Source organism: Muntiacus reevesi, chromosome 13, assembly GCF_963930625.1.
Source record: "Muntiacus reevesi chromosome 13, mMunRee1.1, whole genome shotgun sequence".
Classification (NCBI taxonomy): Eukaryota; Metazoa; Chordata; class Mammalia; order Artiodactyla; family Cervidae; genus Muntiacus; species Muntiacus reevesi.
In genome coordinates, this window is record NC_089261.1 from 21,038,439 (window position 1) to 21,059,777 (window position 21,339).

General features: G+C 49.0%; 2 protein-coding genes across 17 annotated transcripts in view; both read right to left on the bottom strand.

Annotated features, from left to right (window-relative positions):
• PITPNM2 (phosphatidylinositol transfer protein membrane associated 2) overlaps window positions 1-13,302 on the bottom strand; it is a 157,242-nt gene extending 143,940 nt beyond the window's left edge. For 6 of the 11 annotated variants that reach the window (XM_065903849.1, XM_065903857.1, XM_065903860.1 and 3 more), the window contains exon 1: window positions 12,382-12,570. The gene's annotated coding sequence lies outside the window, so the exon portion shown is untranslated. Of the gene's footprint in view, window positions 1-11,726; window positions 11,840-12,381; window positions 12,574-13,241 lie in introns of those variants that run through there. The other 5 variants (XM_065903847.1, XM_065903852.1, XM_065903848.1 and 2 more) reach the window with 5 other exon arrangements.
• A 4,208-nt stretch (window positions 13,303-17,510) lies between these two features.
• MPHOSPH9 (M-phase phosphoprotein 9) overlaps window positions 17,511-21,339 on the bottom strand; it is a 51,758-nt gene continuing 47,929 nt past the window's right edge. For all 6 annotated transcript variants that reach the window (XM_065903986.1, XM_065903984.1, XM_065903982.1 and 3 more), the window contains one exon: window positions 17,511-18,017. In XM_065903986.1, the coding sequence (XP_065760058.1) occupies window positions 17,916-18,017 (102 nt within the window). In that variant the 3' untranslated portion in view covers window positions 17,511-17,915. The remainder of the gene's footprint in view (window positions 18,018-21,339) is intronic.

The window sequence follows — 21,339 nt, forward strand, 5'->3', positions numbered from 1 at the left end:
GGTTTTCCTAAGTCAGCTCACAGAGCTAATTCACATCGAAAGTTAATTAGCCTAATGAAGGCAAGTGCGACTTAGTGACTTCCAGCCTGATTCTGCTCTGACTCAGCCACCCCAGGAGGCTGCCAATGCCATCTTCCTGGCTTCGATTTCCTGGAGCTCCAAGGAAGGGGCCCTGGGGACAGTGCTTCGGGGAACCATGTGTTCCTGGCTCCCCGACTGCTATCAGCTGGGAGTCAGCGAGCGCTCAGAAGACCACAGAGAGGCAGGATGCACCTCCTTGTGGAGTTCGTTCTGGAATCTCTGCAAGGAAGGGAATCTTGCAGCAAGTGGAAGTCACAGGTGAGCCCCAGTGAGGTGGAGGGCCAGGCACCACCAACCTTCATAACCTATGACTGGTGAAGACCAGGGTTATCCCTTCTCCCTGACCAGGAATATAGCAGCTCACATATGCAGGGCAGCTGACAATCCACAAAACTACCCTCTCATTCAGACTCTCACTGTGTCCTCCCCTGGGAGGGAGCATTGCTAGATGGATACAGAAACCAAGGCCCAGAAAGGCGTGATCATCAAAGGCCACTCAGCTTGGAAATGGCACAGCTCTTGCCTCCCAGACCCCTAAGCCCTCCTAGTCCAGCTGTCTTTCACTGTTCCTCATTCAGGGGCAAGCCAAAATCAACATCTCGCTGGCCCAGAAACAGCCCAAGTGTCCATCAACAGAAAAATAAAAGGTGGTCTACCTATATACAGTGGAATATTACTTGGCCAAGAGAAGAAGGAAATTCTGACACAAGCTACAAGGCAGGTGAATCTGAAGGACATTATGCTCAGTGAAACAAACCAGACCACAAAAGGACAAATACTGTATGATTCCACTTATTCGAGGCACCCAGAGAAAATTCACAGAACAGAAGGCAGAATGGTGGGTGCCAAGGGCTGGAGGGAAGAGAAAGTTGTCGTTTAACGGGGACAGAGTTTCAGTTTGGGAAGAGGAAGAAGTTCTGGACAGGGATGGGGGTGATGGTTGCACAATAGGGTGAATGTACTTAATGCCACGGGACTGTTTGCTGAAAAATGGTCATGGTGGTAAATTTGACATTATGTGTATTTTATACAGAAATGAAGTACTGATACCTGCTACAGCATGGGTAAACCTTGAAACATTATGTTACATGAAAGAAGCCAAACACCAAAGGTCACACAGTGTAAGATTCCATTCATTGGGTGGCCAAAAAGTTTGCTTGAATTTTTCCATAACATTGTATGGAAAAAACCAAGTGGATTTTTTTTGGTCCAACCTAATATTTGAAATAATCAGAACAGGTAAATCTACTGAAGCAGAAAATAGAAGAGTGATGGCCACAAGCCAGGGGAGGAGAAAGAAGGGAGGATGACTGCTGATGGGAGTGGGGTCTCCTTTCGGGGTGGGTGAGAATGCTCTAGAATGAGACAGAGGTGGTGGTCACACAGCACTGCGAACATAGCGTGGACACTGAATTGCACATTTAGAAATGGTCAGTTCTTTGTTACATGAACTCCACTACAAATTTTTAAAGAAGGCCAGGAAAGAAAATCCCCCATTCTCTCCTTCTGCACCCATCTGCCTTCCCCTCTCCTGCATCCACACCCTCACCCAGCACCCTCATTCTCTTCCGGGCATGTGTCCAGCGGCCCTTCCTGGCCCTCCCGTGCGCTGCACACCCTGGAACCTCCATTTTCCCTCTGCGTCCAGCCTGAGCACAGTCAGAGGCTTGGGATCCTCCTGAGTGCATGTCCTTCTGAGCAGGTTGGATTCCAGGGAGAGAGCAAGAGAAGTCTGGAAGGCAGCCTCCTGGGAGAGCAAGTGGGCCAGACCACCTTCCCCAAGTTTCCTCCCGTCAGAGGCTTCATTAAACCCTCTTCTTGGACATCTCTGCTGGTCCAGGGGTTAAGAATCCTCCTGCCAATGTAGGGGACGTGGTTTCCATCCCTGGTCCGGGAAGATCCCACGGGCCTCACGGCAACTGAGCCCAGGTTCTGCAACTACTGAGCCCGAGCACCTAGAGACTTTAACAAGAGAAGCCACCGCAATGAGAAGCTGGCGAGTAGCAACAAAGATCCAGCACGGCCCCAAATAAAAACGAATTAATTAATAATAAAATCCTCTTCCAAGTTCAGAACCAGGCAAGGTGCTCCAGGAAGCCAAAAAGGCATACCTCAGCCCTGCCCTGGGGAGCAGCATCCCTGGCTGGGACGCCTGGACCCTAGGAGCCACCTGGAGAGGATGACAGTCCTAGAGTAGCCTACACAGTGTGGAGGGCCCCAGGGAAAAACAGACCCTCTAACTCTTGCCCATCGGACCCCGGCCTGAGCTAGAGAATCCCAGGGGACCCACATGCGTCTCCTCTCTGTCCAGCGGCCACTGGGCCTTCAGCTCGCCCAGCTTGGAGGAACCCCGAGACAGCAAGGCAGGCGATCGCGGTGCCGGTGGGGGACACAAAGCACTGGCCTCTGCCTCCTCCCCTCCCTGAGAAAGGGCAGGAATGGGGCAGAAAGAGAAGAGAAACCCAGAACAAACTGACCTGCCGCTGAGAACCCAGAGTAGATAGTGAGCAGGGGCCCACCCACCTTGGTGGATGAGGCCCCGCCCACTCTGAACTGTGCCCTTTAAAGGCACACCTGCCCCGCCGCCCCCCCCACCACCCCCCACCCCCCCGCCACCACGGGCATCCTAATATAGTCGGTCCGAAAGCTGCTCTCATTTAAGGAAGGGAAAGGCACCACTTTCCAGGACCTCAAAGACACACAACCCGCAGGGCCTCTGACCACAGCTTCCTGGGTGTGTGGCTACAAGACTCGACAACGGGGAGCCCAGGGGGGCCCCCAAGTCATGCCCACGCCGTGATCCCAGAGCACGCTGCCCTATCTCAGGAATGATAAATCCTGCTCTACATCCATGGTGCCTTTGGGCCTCTTTGAAGAGCAAAAGCTACAGAACAAGAAAAGGGAAATTCTGTTTTCTTCTCTGGGTAAAAAGAAAAGAAACAAAAAAACTGACACAAACCCAAACTGAAAACTTCTGGGCACTATTCAGACTGACCTGCATCAGGAAATACTCACGGAATTTTTGTTGTTGTATTTGTCCACACGGCAGGTTTTCCAGGATCTTAGCTCCCCAACCAGGGATAGAACCCCAGGCCTCAGCAAGGAAAGCCATGAGTCCTAATCACTGGACCATCAGGCAACTCCGCTGATGGATTTATAAACAACAACATAACAACATGGCGTGGGTCATGTAAGGAAACGCAACAGCATGAACTTGAAGAATCCAGGACCCCGGTTAGGACAAGAATCCTGGCCAGCTGTTAACTTGCTCTATGGTTGGCCCAGATCATGCCCTCCTTGGGCTGTACTGTGTGTGAAACGTGACAGCTGCAAGCACTGGACGCCAAGTCAAGACCTCTTCCAGCCTCAGTTTCCCCACCTGTAAAATGGGCACAGCAGCACTTCTGGGTGTCAAGTGAAAGACAACAGGCAGAAGCTCTCTGGACCATGGAGGGTGCTACCCAAAACATGGATTAATGAGAAAGGACGTCTTCCCTCTGGATCTCCAGCCACTGCCTCTCCCCAGATGGTCATCAGTTCACCCTGAGTTACCTCCCGGCCACTGTACTGGGAACAGGGGACTCAAAGTCAAATAAGCCCAGGTCCCTGAGCCTGTAGAGCAGCTAGGCTTGACCAGGGGATCCCCATAGTCTGGAGAAGGAAGAGTTGCCTTCTCCTTGGGCAGGAATCTCAGGATCCAGAAAAGTCCATTATGAAGCATCAACCTGTCTGGTTATGTGATGGGTGCTTTTATCAGCCTAAACCCTCCAAATACCAGTCCTGTAGCTCTCAGGCCACCAAGACAAACTCAAGTGAACCAAACATCCCAGATTTCACAAGCCTGCCTCCCTCCAGTTCACAACCGCGTCTTGAGTCTCAAGACTGCTCCCCATCGAGTCTGGAGTGGTAAGGTTTCAGGCAAATGGAAAGTCATTCCTCCTGAAAGATCAAACCCACGGATTTTTTTTTCCCCCCAACACTCCTTCCACTGGCCTATTCTCTTAAGATGCTGAATTCCTCTTTTCCCCCACTGCTGCAAAGTCAGACAACACATTCCTCAGGAAAGGGGACAGTCAGCTGGAAAAAATATCGAGGTAAAAAGAGACAGCAATGGATGTGATCAGTGCTCTAAACCTTGGTACCTAAGGGATGAAGGGCAGGCTGCGCTGGTCAGCTCTCATCACCACGAGCTCACGATGCTAGGTGAGTCATCGAGGCTAAGATCCGAAATAAAACCAGTGGCTCGGAGCTCAGCTGAATACTGATGGAGGGATGTGTTCCCTGCCACCCCTAGCTACTCCTGGTGGCAAAAGCTCAGGCTGCATGGCCCCCAGGTATAAAAATTAATGAGCTCCTTTCCATACTGGGTTAATGCAAATCGTGCTCTGGATCAATTAAATTGGCCACTTCAGAACTTTGCTTGGCTGTATTGGGAAATGTCACAAGCGTGGGGGGAAAAAATGAGGTCTTAAGTTACGCATGTCCATTTGACGGCTCAACAAGGGTGAGTACTTTCAGAACTCTGGAAGTTTTTGTTATTAATGGTGTTTTAGTGTTGGGTTCTTAAACACATCAAACAAATTTCCTTCAAACTGGTAGTTACTGACTGCCACAGGGAAGGCTGCAGGCCTCCCACCTCCCAGATGGCTCAACCACAATGAACGCGTGGCCTGTCAGATGCACAACACTGACGAACTAATTGAAATATGCTGCAGGAAGCCAACCCCAAATAAATGTGAAATAGCGGCTTCCTTACGCCAGAGCCCGCCTGCCGAACGGCCTCCTTGGCTGGCCATCCGTACCGACTGAGCGGTCCCCTGGCTCTGAGAGCGCGGCTTCTGTGTGGGTTTCAATGGACTTAAATATCTTTTTTTTTCCCATTGTGATTACCCGAGAGGGAAAAATTCTAATTGCAGAAAATGTTTGGTTTTCCTCCCTCTTATGGGAAAAAAAAAAAACCTGCCAGTGGAAAGTCAACTCTCACGAAGTGCCCAGAAAAGCAATTATCGGGCCCTCAGGCAGGACGGAGGGGAGAAATGGACCCGTGGGCGATAAAGTGGCCTTGACCAGCCTCCAGACCTGTGGGCAGCCCTAGGCGGAGGGATGCTGGCCCCTGTTGGAACTGGGAATGGCCACCCCAACGTCCGCCCTGGCCCTTCAAGGTGGGTTTTCAAGGGGCCATCAAGAGACAGCAGATGGACAGCCCATCTTCCACCCGCTTCACACAGGGCTACTGGCACCTGATGGGCCCTCGTGGGGCCGGACTCCTCTGCGGACCACGGCCAGGTGAGGCCAGGAGGCCACAGGGCCTGACTCGGTCCGGCAGGGCCGTAGCAGGAGACAGCTCTTGCCCTGCCTCACAGCACAGCAGATGAGTCAGCCAGGCCCTGTGGAGACCCGGGGGGGAAGTCTCCGGCTGCTAAAAGAGAAAATTCCATCCTTCAAGGGGAACCATCTCCGAAAAGGGAAATAAAGAACCTCGGAGAGAAGAAACAGCAATAACTCCTATGACCTGTGCACCAACTCTTCAAGGGGCACAAGAGACAGAACATTTTTGTAAAGGTGCCCAGAGTAAGAAAGCCAGGATTGGAGGCGTGGGACCCCAGGAAGCCCCACGCTGACCCGAAATGCCTCCTTAGGAGCATCATTCCTTTGGGTGACGGGCTGCCGTCAGCTCCTCCCAGCAAAGACCAGTTCTGTTAGAGGTGAGGTTGCCCACATCCTCTGGTGTGCTGGAGCACGGGGCCTCCTGTCCGCAGGCTGGGGAAAGGGGATATGGGCACCCTTCTGGAAGGGGTAGAGGAGGGCGAGGGGGGAACCTACGCCCTGCTAGTTCTTCTTCTGGCACCCAGGACGGAGCAAACACAAGAAGCTGTGCTCCCAGCCTTTAGTCGCCAAGAATTACTGAGCGTCAACGAGGAGTCCAGGTGGCACTCGGCTTCTATCCCTGGGTCGGGAAGATCCCCTGGAGGAGGCGATGGCAGCCCACTCCAGTATCCTTGCCTGGAGAATCCCAGGGACAGAGGAGCCTGGGGTGGCAAAGAACTGAACTCAGCTGAGCACACGTGAGGAGCCCTGTTCTGGATGCTGCAGACACAACGACAAAGACAGCAGATCAGGTCCGTGCGTGGGAGTCGGAGGACTGTGGCCACGGAGAGGAAAGGCTCTCAGAACAAAGGTGACAGGAGCCGAGGGGAAAGAACCACACTTGGGATCAGCCAGGGGTGGGTGCAAGTGTTGGCCGGGCCCCAGCTACTCACACAAGCTGCATCAGGTCCTCACCTCTCTGAGCCTGTTTCCTTTCTGTTAAATGTGGCAACAGTCCCCCCTTATCGCTCAGGAATGTCGTGTTGTGGAACTACTTTGCATAAACAGTCGGTACCCATTATTCACACACTCCGTACTTACCGCCCCTCCTATCTGGCTACAGTTTTACCTGTAACTCAGAGACTGAGGCGCGCGGCGCTTACTCGGTCTTTTGCAGACGTGCGCAGAGCAGGGAAAAACTGAGTCACCCTGCCTGCCTGAGCCCTGCAGAGGTCAAACAAGGCGGCCCCCTGTTTTTCAGTTCAAACTGTCAACAAGTATCCTTTCCATGGTCTGTTTAGTGCCATGGTTTTCACACGTCTGTGCTTTTTGTTAGCGATTTAACATGGCCCCGAGCATGAGGCTGAAGCGCTGTCTAGTGCTCAGAGCCGGGGAAAGCTGTGATGGGCCTTATGGAAAAAACATGTGTGCTAGATGATCTTCGCTCAGGCATTGAGTGACAGTGCTGTTGGCTGAGTTCAATGTAATGAATCAACTGTTGTTGTTTAGTCACTAAATCGTGTTTCTTTTGTGCCACCAGGCTCCTCTGTCCATAGGATTTCCCAGGCAAGAATACTGGGTGCATTGCCATTTCCTCCTCCAGGGGATCTTCCTGACCCAGGGGTCGAACCCGCATTTCCTGAACTGGCTGGCAGGCGGATTCTTTTTCACTTAGCCACCAGGGAAGCCCAATGAATCAGTAACATATATTAAGTAAGAAACACACATATTGGTCAGGGGACAAATGTTGTGGCCAGAGGCTGGCAGGAACCTAACTCTGAATTTCCCCAAAGAACAGAACTGCCAGAACTGGACCTGGACTGTGTGCACACGTGACCTGGGATGTATTAGATTACACTTGAAGACCTTGTGCCCTGCTGGGCCACCGCCCCATGCAGCTGAAGGTTGACATGCCCACACCCATCCGGTCAGCATTACTATGGGGTGGGAATCGGCCTTGGGATCCCCAAGTCCTCAGGCTTCTTTTAATAACTGCCTGTCTTTCCCCTGCACCACCAACTCCCCACACCGCCCCATAAAAGGGAAATGGGACTGAGGGGCGGGGGCTCTCGGAGGAAAAGCTTTGAGAAAGATGCAGGATTTCAGCAAAAAGAGGGTGTGGAACTGCTTTCTCTCTTTTTTAAAAAAAAAAAAAAAAAAAAAAAATCTTTTTTTTTTTTTACAATGAGGACTTTTCAAAAAAAATATATTTGGCTGTTCAAGTGGCATGTGCAGCTGTGGCGTGCAGGATCTAGTTCTCTGACCAGGGATCAAACCCCAGCCCCCTGCATCGGGAGCTTGGAGTCTTAAGCCCTGGACCACCAGGGAAGTCTTGAAACTGCTTTCTTGATGCTCTTCCCCAAGGCGCTTGCTTGGGTTTGATTTGTCTACTGCGGAACCCTGCCTGTTGCTTAATCTGGTTTCCCTCCTCTGGCAAGGGCAGTTGTTAATATGAGTAACTGAAGCGAATGCCAGCCCTCCTCTCCAACAGAGCTCTTTCTGCCTTTGGTCAGGACGATTTCGCAGGACTTTCTCTTAGTGTTCACCAGCCTGGAAGTGAGGAGGGCAGTACCCCTGTACCCACTTTACAGGAACAAGGGACCGATGTACAGGGCTGCTGCCTGTCGTCAACCCCGGCCAGTAACAAGAGCCCGCACTGAGCTGGGAATTAACCTGGGTTCCAGGTTTCGGGGCAGGTCCCGGGCAAGTTACTTCTCTTCTCTGGCATCACTCATCCTTAACGGGGCGCAGTCCTCAAGGCTCCTGTGTTCCCAGAGCCTCCTGCAAGGCTGGAGAAGACCTGAAAAGGCACCATCAGTCTTGCCATTTTCTCTCCTTTTCCACAGGAACCTTTGCTGGAAGGGCCCTGGTGATAACCACAGATTTGAAACTCTAAATTCTACACACCTTTCCAGGTGCTGTGACTATCAAAACTCCACCCATTCTTCAAGGCCTCCTTCAAATCCCACCTCTTCCAGGAAGTCAACTCTGACCGCCTTACCCAGAAAGGGCGTCTCCTCCTCTGAACCCTGCATGCTGTTTAAGCCACAGCACGCCCCGTGTTACCCGTGGGGTGAATCTCCCTAACCACACCGTGAGTCGCAGTTTTACGTTCAATGTTATTTATTTTATTCAATTCTTTGTATGTCCAGTTTTCCAGAAACCCTTTGTGATGACTTATAAAGGCAGATTTACACATATGTGTATACACGCACATAGACAGTAAAGTAGAAATTAGTATGCTGACTACGAGGGTGAGTGAGTATAGTCTCTATATGAACATGTCGCGTTGTCCGTCCAGCGTCCTGGAAGCCAGGGAAGAGGAGGTGACCTGAATCAGTCAGAAATACATTGCAGATGGAATGAGCAGAGTCCAGCAGAACTGGGTAGAAACCTGCAGAGCCTTTGGGCAAGTGGGTTGACCTCTCTGTGTCTCAGCTTCTTTCTCTGGGAGAAAGGGCGAACACTACCTCACTCGCAGGGTGCATGGGGCAGCCTTGTGCACGTTGTACATACAGGACACATACCAAACATGTTTCCTTCCCCATCTTCCTTCCCATGACCAGAGGAACCAACCTGCTTTCCCTGCACACAGGGGAGGCAAAGCTTCTAAATTCTAAAATCAATTTTTCATACACGACTCTAGGAAGACTTGAGCAGAGAGGGAGCAATGCCCCTTGTTCATTACCCCGGGTTTTAGAGCAGACTGGACAAGGATTTGCCATGGCTGTCATGGCATACTTGATAATATCCTGGGTACCTAGTGAAAGCCTAATAAACATTGATGGAAAGCTGCAGAGAGAAGTCACTTGAAGACCACTTAGCGAGGCTTCTCTGGTGGTCCAGTGGTTAAGAATCTGCCTGCCAGTGCAGGGGACACAGGTTCGACCCCTGGTCCAGGAGGATCCCACATGCCTTGGAGTAACTAAGCCTGTACGCCACAACTACTGAGCCCATGTGCGGCAACTACTGAAGCGCGAATGCTCTAGAGCCATGCTTGGCAACAAGAGAGGCCACCGCCATGAGTAGCCCACAGACGGCAACTAGAGAGCAGCCCCCGCTCACCACAACTAGAAAGAAGTCCACACAGCAACGAAGACCCAGGACAGCCAAAAATAAAATAAATAATTTTTTAAACATTCATTGTTAAAAACAAATAAAAGACCACTTGGCTACATCGGTGTCCGGTGGCAGGGGGTCCTGGTGGGCAGGCTTCGGGAGGGCTGTCTTGCAAAGCTGGGAAGGGGTGGGGAAGGGGCCTGGAAGCATGTGACTGCACACTCAGGATGGGTCACCTCTCCTGCCCATGGCTGAGGACACAGGCGTGAGATCACTGGCCTTCCACAACGGAGCACACACACCCCCACCCTCTACTCCACTGGCTTTTCCAAAAGCAGCCAGGCAGAGAGATCTTGAAGCACCAGAAGTTTCCGCCTCTAATCTCTACAGATGAATGGCACTGTTCTCCATGACTGGCTCTTCTCAGAGACCAAGTTGGAAAGCCTGAACGGGATGGGATGCTGAGGAGAACATCTGCCTGCTTTCATCTCGTTTATGTACTTTTTTTCTTTGGCCGCACCTCACGCCTTGCAGAACATCGCTGACCAGGGATCGAACCTGAGCCCCCTGCTGTGGAAACACAGTCTTAGGCACTGGACCACCAGGGAAGTCCCCATCTGCCTGGTTTTAAAACAGGCCTCTAGGGAGGAAGGCAAAGTTGGGTCCCTGAGAGAATGTACAGTCAACTGGGACAAGGGCTCTTAGCTTCTCACCTTTATCCCACAGACCTTTTCCCTAGAGCCTCCCATGTGCGAGGCATAGGAGAGGCAGAGAAACGAGATTTAGGGCCAACCCCTGCTCCCCTAGGAGCTCAGTCTAGCGGGGAGGCACAGGATAACATTCAACTGCCATTCAACTGCCATTCTTCGTGGTAAGCTGAATTAGCATGGGGCACAAAGGTGGAGGTGATGGACTCCACCTGGGAAGGACAGTGAAGACAAGCCTGGATCTCAGTAACAAACAGTCAAAAAGGCAGAGGATGCAGGGCCCAGATCCTGCAGGACCTCACAGAAGCAGAGGAATTTTCTTTCAGGTCCTTGGCAACAAGAGAGGCCACCGCCATGAGTAGCCCACAGACGGCAACTAGAGAGCAGCCTTCCATAAGGAAGGACCAACCAAGATCAAGAGAAACCTGGTGACTTAGTTACAGACGTTATGGGAAGGCCAGACCTGGAACTTGAATCCCAGTGTGGTTCTCTACTGCCTCTCATGCCCGACGAGTGCAGAAGGCCAAAGAGAGAAGTCCATTCCACACCCAGGGCCCAGAGATCCCACATTCTGTGCCTGGCCATCCTTATAGCAGAGCATGTACTGTCCTAGTCATTTGGCAAGTCACTCGCTTCAAGAAAAACAGCCCTTCCTAACTCATGGTGTTTCTCTCTGCAAAGGAAGAGGGCTGGGAGGCTCTTCTAATCACCAGAGAAGAATTTAACAGGGACAACCCAGGAGTCAGATAAGCTAGGGTCCCAGAGCTCTCCTGGGGTGGGGACTTCTACTCCATCCAGACACTAATGGTGACAGGGCCCAGGATGCTGACCCAGGGCAGGATCAGGGATGAATCAAACCCCACCCTGGTCCTCCATCCTCCAGGAGCTGACAATCCAGCAGGGGAGATAAGCCAGGCACAAAAGTAACTATAAAATAAAGCAGGTGGCGATAAGAGTCACACAAAAGACCCAGATAAGGTGCAATGGGAGTTCAGAGCAGAGATGAGTCACGGTGGGGGCTTGGCCATGGGGAAGACTCAAATGAAGGGGAGCATTCCCTTCAGAAAGGAGGGAGCAGTCTAGCCTGCCACCCCACTGGCTCCCCGGTGGGGACTGGGGAGAGAGCTAGCAGTGGACGGAGAAAGATGCTCAAAGGAGGTCCCCTCTGAAGAACTCTGCTTCTAGAGGGGAGGAGGTGGGCAGGCCTGAGACTTTCTACCCTAGTGCATATATCAGAGGTAGGGACAGGAATGTAGGACAGGAATCTAGAATTTACTTAGGGGGCAGCAAATGGGTTGAAAGGGGACAGAGCTAGAAGATTTGCCTTGAAATGACATTTGCCTAGCAAACACACTCTATTTACTCAGAACGTCCATCGGAGGTTTCCCTAGGAAGAATTAGCCGCACGTTAAGGGGGAGGAAGGGGACTCTTCCCCTTCCCAAGTCACCCAGCGGCCCTGCACGCCTGCCGCCCCCCACCCCATAAGAAAGGCTGAGAGAGATAGGGAGGCAGATGGCTGCTCTGACACAGAGCTGGCACCGCAGGTTTTACAACAGGAAAGAGCGACTCACGGGATGGAGATTGGCCAGATTTTTCCTCCAGCGAGGGGGACACCCGGAGCACTTCTTCCAAGTCCTGGCCCCCTCTCTCTGAGGGCCGCACCCCACGCTTAGGCCCCGGGTACCCACCCAGGCAGGCCAGGGCTGGAGGAGGCGAGAAGCGCAGAGGGCTGGACGGAGGACTGTGGCCAGCACTTCCTCCCGACCCCTCGGTCAGGAGCGCGGGCCGGCCGGGGCAGGCCCAGCGCTGCACACACACCTGCCCCTGGGCCGCCGTGACACTTGTCACTGGGGGAGGGGAGCCCTCCGCGCCCCAGCCGGAACCGACGGAAATTCGGAATTAGCATTGGGCCCCCCACCCCCCGAATCCGGAGGGCCAGTGCTTGGGGTGCGGGTGTGGGGGTGCCCGGCTGGGGGCGGATTTCTTTCAGCCCCGGGTCCCGGCGCGCCACACCCTCCTCCCAGCGCGGGGCGGGGGTCCCGGGTCTCCCACTTTTCCCCGCGCCGACCAGGAGGGCGGGCCGGGGCCTCCGGGAGCCGCCGCCCGCCCGGCCGGTCCGGGGGGTGGGGGGTCCCCGCCCCAAGCCCGCCCGCCCTGGGGTTCGCTGCGGGCCTGAGGAGGGGGCCCAGCCGCGCCGCCTTCCGGCCGGGCCGCCGAGACACTCACCCCGCTCCGCGCGGCGCTGCTCCGTCTTCTTCGGCTGCGCTGGGCCGCCGCCGCCTCACGCGGCCCGGGAGACTTCGGCCGGGTGGCCCCGGCCCGGCCGGCTGCGCCCCGCGGCTCCACGCGCCGCCGCCGCCGCCAGCTGGCCCCGGGCGAGCGGCCGGGCTCCCGCGGGCATGCTCCCCGACCGTCGGCGGGCGGGCGGCGAGCGGGCGCACGTGCGGGCCGCCTCGGGTCTGGGCGCTCGGAGCGCGGGCCGCGGGCGGGGATGGAGGCGGCGGCCGGCGGGGCGCGGGGCCGGGCGCGCCCGTGGACCGGCCTGACAGCTCTACACGGCGGCGCCGCCGTGCCCCGCGCGCCCCAGCGGCCGCTGCTGCCCGTGCGCGCCGGGCCCGCCTCGCATTCCCTCACTCGGCGGTGGGCCTGCGCCTCCGTCAGGCCACGCGGGGAGCCGCCCGCCGCCTCCGCCCGCCCGCCCGCCGCGAGGGCCAGCCTCCGCCCGGAGAAACCCGGACAAACTTGGCCCCGCTCGGGCGCCGCGTCTGCGCTCGCCCGGCGACCCCCGCAAAGGAGGGGGTCACTTCCATGAGGGGAGGCCCCGGCCCACGACCTCTTGGCCCTTTTAACACTGTCAGCCTCACTTGCCAGGAGACACCCCCCCTCCCCACACTACGAGGGGAAAGGAACGAGCAGATTTACAGAAAATGAAAAAAAAGAAAAATCGAGTCTTTCGGAGTAAAATGACAGAATCAAGGGGAACAAGCTGCGGAAAACTAAGGAAGCCATTTGGAATGTGTGGGCAAACCAAAGGTAGTCAATGGAAGTCCAGACCTTGACACCTGGTGATTTTATCCGTTACCAACCTGATTTGCAGAAATAGAGGCAACAAGGAATCCTCTCCTCAGGACACCAAATATGGTCTGGACCGAAAAATGAAAATGCTCTTTGGTCATCAGAAGGCATGGCAGTAATAGTAGCCAGAGGGTAAGTTCTGGTCCCTGACCTCAAGGAGGAACTGGCAGAGGATCAGAAATAGCTTCATCTTGATATTCCGACCAGACTGGACACTCTAGTTGGACCAAGAGGGTACTGAGTGATATTTAAATCATGAAGTATATATTTAGATTAAGCAAGGATGGCCTTATTTGTCAAGATTTGAAGTAACTGAATTAAACAGGGCACACCCCAAACCTAGGAGTAGTTTACTTATCACCAAGTATCACTTTTTCAGGTTGAAAGGAGCCAGGGAGAGCTTCCTCTTGGGAGGGCAAGTGTAAGGTGAAGTTAAAAGCAGCCCAAGATGAGTTCAGATCAAGTCAGAGAGAGAACAACCCAGACCAAAGGCTGTCCCATGTCCTTGGACACTGAATGGGCCAACTCCTTCCCTCCACCAAGAGGCACCCTAAGACCCAGGAAATGTTTCCAGCCCCAGCTGCTGTTCTGAGTCATCATCTGTCTCCTGCACAGGCGTCCTCCTTGCCTGAGGATCTGTGGAAGCCAAACTGGGTGACAGATCCTTTCACTGCTACTTCTGCCTTGACCTTTACTTTTTTGATAAAGGTTAAAAAAAAAAAAAAAGTTTCCAAAGCATATAGATTTCCGGAGTGAGGCTCTCTGCCTGTAGGCCAGTCAGAACAGAGCCCCTGGACGGCTGCCCTTGTAACCCTGCAGTGCCTGCCCCCAGACCAGTAACTCAGAGGACTTAACACCATTAAAAACCAGAACCCACAACTGGCCAGCAGGAATAAATACACTGATAGCACAGATGTTTGTATCCACAAATATTTATTCAGTGCCTGTATGCAAAGAGATGGTCCCTGCTCTCTCGGAGCTTACAATTTCATCACTCCAGCATTTGACTAGATTTTAAAACTGCAACAAGGACTGGTCTTTATCTCATGTCAGCAGCACTACAGGAAGCAGATTTCTCACTGTATTGGTCATGGTTACAGTGAAATTGTGAATAAAACATTATCTTTGAAGTCTGTAGTCACAGCAATGACATGGCATATGATGTCCAGCAAATGCAAAGTTGTGGCTTGATTCCTCCTATTTGAGAGGGGTCTATTGAAATAGAACACAAATCGGAAAGGGAAAGCTTAGTAACACAGGTCCTAAGAATACTAGTGTAGTTTATTATTAAACTGCCACAGAACTCTTGGCAAGGCAGGAAATTATTTCCTGCAAAATTGGTGCAGTATAATTCATTTAATCAGACCTGCAAATTTCATAACCATGTACAATCATTTGTGATGGGTAAATATGATTTACCTTTGATTCCTAAAGGGCTCTAGATATGTATCGATATTTATTTTCTAAGGCCTCTTAAAGACTCACAGCACAAGTGGCACATTAAAATTTACCGAAAACTGCTTTTGGGATATCTAAAAATCAAAATGACAGAAACGTCTAACTTCTCAGAATTCAAATAGCATTCAGCCAAGCACCTGGCTTTTCTGAATTAAAAAGGGGAACAAATTCTGGTTGCTTATCAAACTCCAAAAGCAAATCATAAACTTCATGTTAACTTTCAGACATTCAGTGGCATCCTCTTCCTTTTTGTGGTCCTGCTTCACAGGCCAGCAACTTTAGAAGTCTAATTATAGAACATTCAAAGGAGCAATAATTTTTATTACATTGGCAATACTTTTTTTGGCAAAACAGCTTATATCAAACCCCCAAATCACATTTAAGATTTGCAGGGTATCTGAACTTACTACAGAGCTCGTCAATTACTCATGGGGGAAAAAAAAAATCCACCAGAGGGAAGCTCATTTAAACCCCGAGAAAGCTCATTTTTTGCAAAAAGATGGAGAGAACTCTTTGACCACCTAAGTATGTCAACCAGCCCAAGGCAGTTTTTAAGTCAATTGCTTGGGACATGGTCTACTTTTCTAAGAAAGCACTGAAATCACTACTTCAAAAGCCTATTTAATAACTCAGAATGAATCTGAAATGTACTACTGATTGAAAACTTAAGAGACACCAGGCACTTTGCATATAATCTCCCACAATGGAAGGAAGCGTCTTATCTTATCTTTACATGGAGGAAAGCCTGAGCAGGGTGTGACCCAGGTCTGGCTCATCTGTCCCCTGTCCAGCTCCTGCAGTCCTAGTGTGGATTAGCAGCTATATCCACTTGGCACCTTCAAGCAGTTAAGTACATTCCTCCCTCAGGCCTTTCAGTGAAAAGAAGGAGGCAGGTCTGGGTGACAGGACAGCAGTAACTCTGTTTGAATTTTAAATGGCACTTCCTAGAAGTGGAAGATTCACTCAGCAAAAAAACCTAACTGCAGCCAGCAACTAAAGTATAGTTTACCTCCCTGGGATATAACAGTTGCTTTTTAAGGTTGTCACCTTTCCAGCTTTTAGGCTGTTTTTACAGAGTAGTTGTACGTTAAGCATTACCAAAAGGAAAGACGGTTGGAAGGATTTTCCTTGGTATCCTTCTTCACAGCTGTGGAGAGAAAAGAATTTTTTTTTTCATTTCTGAAGTGACTGATACTTCCAGTTTATGACATGTCACAAATCAAATCACATGTTTCCTGAGAGGCACAGAAGACACTTTAATGGGGCTTAAATACTGGAATATGACTATTAAGAAGAAAACTCCCTGGTAAGATAAAACTAATCTCTTCTGAAAGGGCAATTTCCTATTCTTTGGAATGTAACAGACTTTACAGTAAAACCAGGGAATAATGAAACAGGCTAACAATTTTCAAGTGAGTTTTTAATGTCATGTATAGAAACATGTTAAAGGGAGTTATCACCAGTAAAGTCAATCCCTTTATTAAGTTTTGACACAGCTATACTGGAGATTGATTAAAATGAACGTTTTCTTCACTAGAACTAGGAGATTAAAAAGAAAGAAAAAAAAATAAGACTAGAAAAAAATACCGAGAGTAAGGCACTTAATTCTGATGAGTAACTCTGATTAGCCGGAGGTCTTCAACAGGTTGCAGGAGGTGGGAGCACAGGTTTCACTCATGGACAGGAAGGAGCGGGAGAGGCAGCTGTCAGTCAGTTCCCCTTGCTGAGAACCCCCCACAACGCTGGGCAGGGAGCCTGAGCAGGGAGCCAGGACTGAGCTCAGGCAGAGGAAGCTTTGGTGAAGGGTGCTCAAAGATTCTGAGATCCCTGCTCGAAGGCATACATAGACCCTAGTGGAATACTGGGTGGCTTGGCTCACCGTAACTACATGCTATTAAGAGCCATGGGGAGGAGAAAAAGCTCAAAAGTAAACCAAAGTTTAAAACCTGAATCAATGGGAATGAGTGTTGAAAGTGTGGAATGAGTCTTAGTTATCAACACGTACTGAACTTGAGTGGGCGCTGGGTTCCGACTGGCCACCAAGACAGTGAGCAGCGGAGGAGCCCGGACCTTACCAGCAGTCAGGACCTCTACCTGCCGTACTCTGGGCAGATCACAGTCTCCTGCCTACGTGGAGCTTCTGAGAGCAGGAGGCATCGCCAAGGCAGTGGGCCGGAGCCCCCCAGCAAGGCCAGCCGAGAGGCACGGAACTCTATCTAGACACATTACCTGTGCGGTAACAAGCAGCATAAGCTGCTCTGACCTCCACCTACCGTTCTCACAGCAGCCACTATGGAAGTGTTTTTCTTCCTCGGGAGGGTGGGGGGACGGAGGGGGATGGTGGAGAGATGTTAAAACCATCTTCCTGACAATCTGAGAGCTGAGGCCGCGTACACTGAGGAAACTGCTCTTACAACCTCACTGGGTGGTGGCCCGTATTTCATCAAAGCTTCTTATCGTCTCATTGTCAAAGGTGGGACACAAGTTACATTCAGAAAGATGGGCAGAAAGCTACAGCTCTCCAACTGACCTTTTCTGGAAAGTACTACATATATCACAAAATTAGAGATTTTCATCTCTAGCATTTTTCTTTCTTACAAATAAGAAAGCTTAAGGGAAACAGAATGAAATATTCTCACTTTCAGAGCTTTCCAATATTCCATTATTTCCAACATTTCCATTATTAACTCTAATATTCACTCTAAGACACGTTTCAAACAGGAATTACATTACCATTTTTAAAAAAAACTTCGACACAGCTAAATCTAGGGTATGCTTTTTTTTTCTTTTTTGCATTCAGCATGTATTACTCTATCACTGTGGAAGCTCTTAAGCATTTATTAAAAAAAAACTAGAATCATATTCACAATGTAGAACAAGTTTATAAAATTGGTGTGCAAACTTCATCGTAAAAGGGTAACACTATGTTTAGAAACAAAGCAGCCTCCCTTGCTATATTTCTTTATTCTTGATATAAACAGGAGACGTATACTATTTAAAAATAATACTTTTTAAATAGTAAAATATACAAGAGATTCCTGAGCATAACAAAAATATCTTGAAAATATGTGGCCATCTGAAGTATAAAATAGCAAGTGTAAAGAATAGCATGATTGTAAAACTACGTTTGAAGGCTTAGAAACAGTATAAAATAGTTTGCCTTTTTTGAGTGCATAATTATACATTAGTGCAAACAAAAATGTCTCAAAATTTAATGACTACAAATCTCAAAGATTTGCAGAGGTGCGCAAAACATGGAATTTCTTTAACGTCATGCGAACAGAACCCAGCTCTCGATTAATCTTCTCCAAACGATCTTCCAAGGCTTCCTGGGCGAAAATAAAGGAAAAAAACTTAATCAGAATTCTACCGAGTTCACCAATTCTATAAGTATCACCAAAATGACCTCTCTTTCAGCAAATGAGCAAGTTTAAACATCAAAATTAAAATTATTTTGGCTTTTATACAAATCGTCCTTTACATTATTTCACTGTAACCATTCAACAATTCAAGGTAACTGCTAAACTTTAAATATTCTCAATATGTTTGATACACTATGTGGAAATTATAGCAACAGCAACCCAGTTCTCTAGAAGGAGAGAATTATTTGACTCCGCTGAACTGAGAACAGTACAAGAGGAACCTAGAAGGTTCTTCATACATTTCCTCAGAAAAAATGGACACATCTGATTGGTGCTGTAACCCACTTATATCAGATAACTTTCTTCTGACCAAAATTTCTAGGTTAAAAAGGAAAAATGCTGGAGGATACCTTTCCAAGAAACAAGAGATTGTACAATGAATCAGTGTAACAACTGCTATTTTAAAATAAATACTACCACTGTTAAATAGTACCTGAAATATATATTCACCACTTTAGGTATTTTATTCAGTACTAACTCCAATGGTGGTATCCTAAAATAAAACCTAAAAATTTTCTCTTCAACAACTTTCACTGTAAGAAATTAACAGTTCATTTTTAGAATATTCAGAAGATAGGAGAGCAAAAAGTAACAACCACTGTTCCTCTTTCCTGTTTTTTTATGTAGATAGGAACATCATTTTTAAGAAAAAAATCGGAAAAAAAAAGAAAGAAAAAAAGAAAAGAAAAAAATCAAACACTTCTTTGGAATGTTTTTCAATTTAACTTCTCTTGTTATGGAATATCCTTTATGAGATCATTTTAAATTAAATATATATTCTGAAACATGTCTCTACACATACCTAGAAATATTGCCTTAGGAATCATTTCCTGAAGTAAAAATGCTAGGTCCAAAAAAATGTATAATTTTAAAGCTTTGGATACATGTCAAGTTCAATTCCAGGAAGTCTGTGACACTTTCTCCTTACTCAGTGTTGAAGGATAAGCTTTTCCCTAGCCCAGGTATCATTTTGTGTTTTTTTTTTTGTTTTACACCCGCCAATGTAAGAGCTTAAAAATGATGCATGCACACGTGTGTGCTCAGTTGTGTCCAAGTCTTTGCAACCCCATGGACTGTAACCCACGAGGCTCCTCTGTCCATGGGATTCTCCAGGCAAGAATACTGGAGTGGGTTGTCATTTCCTTCTCCAGATTTTTCCCACCCAGGTATCAAACCCACGGCTCCTGTGCCTCCTGCACTGGCAGGCAGTTTCTTTACCACTGAGCCTCCTGGGAAGCCTTAAAAATTATGCTTTTGTTTAAATGTGTGTTTGTTTTTTTTTAACTCATTAGTGAGGTGGAGCATTTTTCATCTTTTTTTGCCCTTTTTCACTTACGAATCCTACACAAGCATCCTCAGCCCTTTTTTGTTGTTGTTGCCCTTTGTCTTCTTACTATATTGAAACAGCTTTGACATACATGACCAGAAACTAAGGCCCTTTAAAAGTCTTATTTTAAGAGCTTGTTGGGACTTCCCTGGTGGTAAAGAATCTGCCTGCCAATGAAGGAGACACGAGTTCAATCCCTGGTCTAAGAAGATCCCACATGCTGCAAAGCAGCTAAGCCCGTGTGCCACAACCACTGAGCCCGTGCTCTAGAACCCGGGAGCCACAGCGGCTGAGGCCTCGTGCGGCAACTACTCAAGTCCGCATCCTCTACAGCCTGGGGTCCACAACAAAGGAAGTCACCACAAGAACCCCACACGCCACCACTAGAGAAAAGTGTGCACAGCAGCGAAGACCCAGCAGAGCCAAAAACAAAAATAAGTAAAATTATAAGGAGCCTGGGCCTCCCTGATAGCCCTGCTGGTAAAGAATCCAATCCCTGGGTCGGGAAGGTCTGCTGGAGAAGGGATAGGCTACCCACTCCAGGATCTGTGGGCTTCCCCTGTGGCTCAGCTGGTAAAGAATCCGCCTCAATTTGGGAGACCTAGGTTCAGTCCCTGGGTTGGGAAGATCCCCTGGAGAAGGGAAAGGCTACCCACTCCAGTATTCTGGCCTGGAGAATTCCATGGACCAGTCAATGGGGTCTCAAAGAGTCAGACACGACTGAGTGACTTTCACTTCACTTCATAAAGAGTTTATCATCATTATGTAAACATATGTAAACATACATGGAACCAAATGTTTCAGATACATTTAGAATTAGAGAACCAACAAATTTTTCTTCTGCCTTCCCAATAAACTGTTTTATTTATTTTTGGCTGCACCTTGTGACTTGTGGGATCTGGGACCAGGATCAAACCTGTGCCGTCTGCAGGGGAATCGCAGAGTCCTAACCACTGGACCACCAGGAAATTTCTCAGTAAACTACTTAAAAATGAGTTTCATGTGTTGAGTCTTACCAATTATTGAATAAAAACTTTCAGAGTAACAAAGACAATGAAAGAAAGTCAGAAAAAAAGAGACGTTAAAGATAATGAAGATCCCATGTGGAATCTTCCTGGACTGGGGATCGAGCTCACGTCTCCTTCACTGGCAGGCAGATTCTTTACCACTGAGCCACCAGGGAAATGCCAACAAGCTCTTAAAATAAGACTTTTAAAGGGCCTTAGTTTCTGATCATGTATGTCAAAGCTGTTTCAATACAATAAGAAGACAAAGGGGAACAAAAAAAAGGGCTGAGAATGCTTGTGTAGGATTCATAAGTAAAAACCTAGAAAAAGACTTCTTTCTATGTGTCTCTCTTTCCTTCTGATACCACAGATCAATCTGAGAATGAACTTTTCCTGACATTAAGGCACTGAAAAGCCAAAGCATGCAGTTATATGAGACACAGCACTGATGTGATGTTTAAAATGTTACAAAAAGAGGTTTAAAATGTCCCATGGTTTCATGCATTTTATTGATAATTCTCTTTGAAAAGCAACTAAAAGAAAGGCACACGGGCCATTTCACCCATAACATCTCCTGCTCAATAATGGAGTCACATCTCTCTTTTTAACCTCACATCTATTCCAGTTGCAAAGTGCCACTGTTTTACACATTTATTAAACGGAAAGAGATTCAGAAATAATTTGCAGTTTGGAAAAAAAACAAAACACAAAAAGAGAGATTTAATGTGAGAGCCTTAACAATGCAGAAATCTGCTAACAGACATCTTGCCATTTGCTCCCAAGTCAGTTTCTTGAAAACAGGATGGCATGAATGCCTTTTTCTTGGAAGTATCAAGTAAAATCACTTTGTTCCTGAAAGCTAGCATCAAGTTATAAAATACACTGTCATTACCAA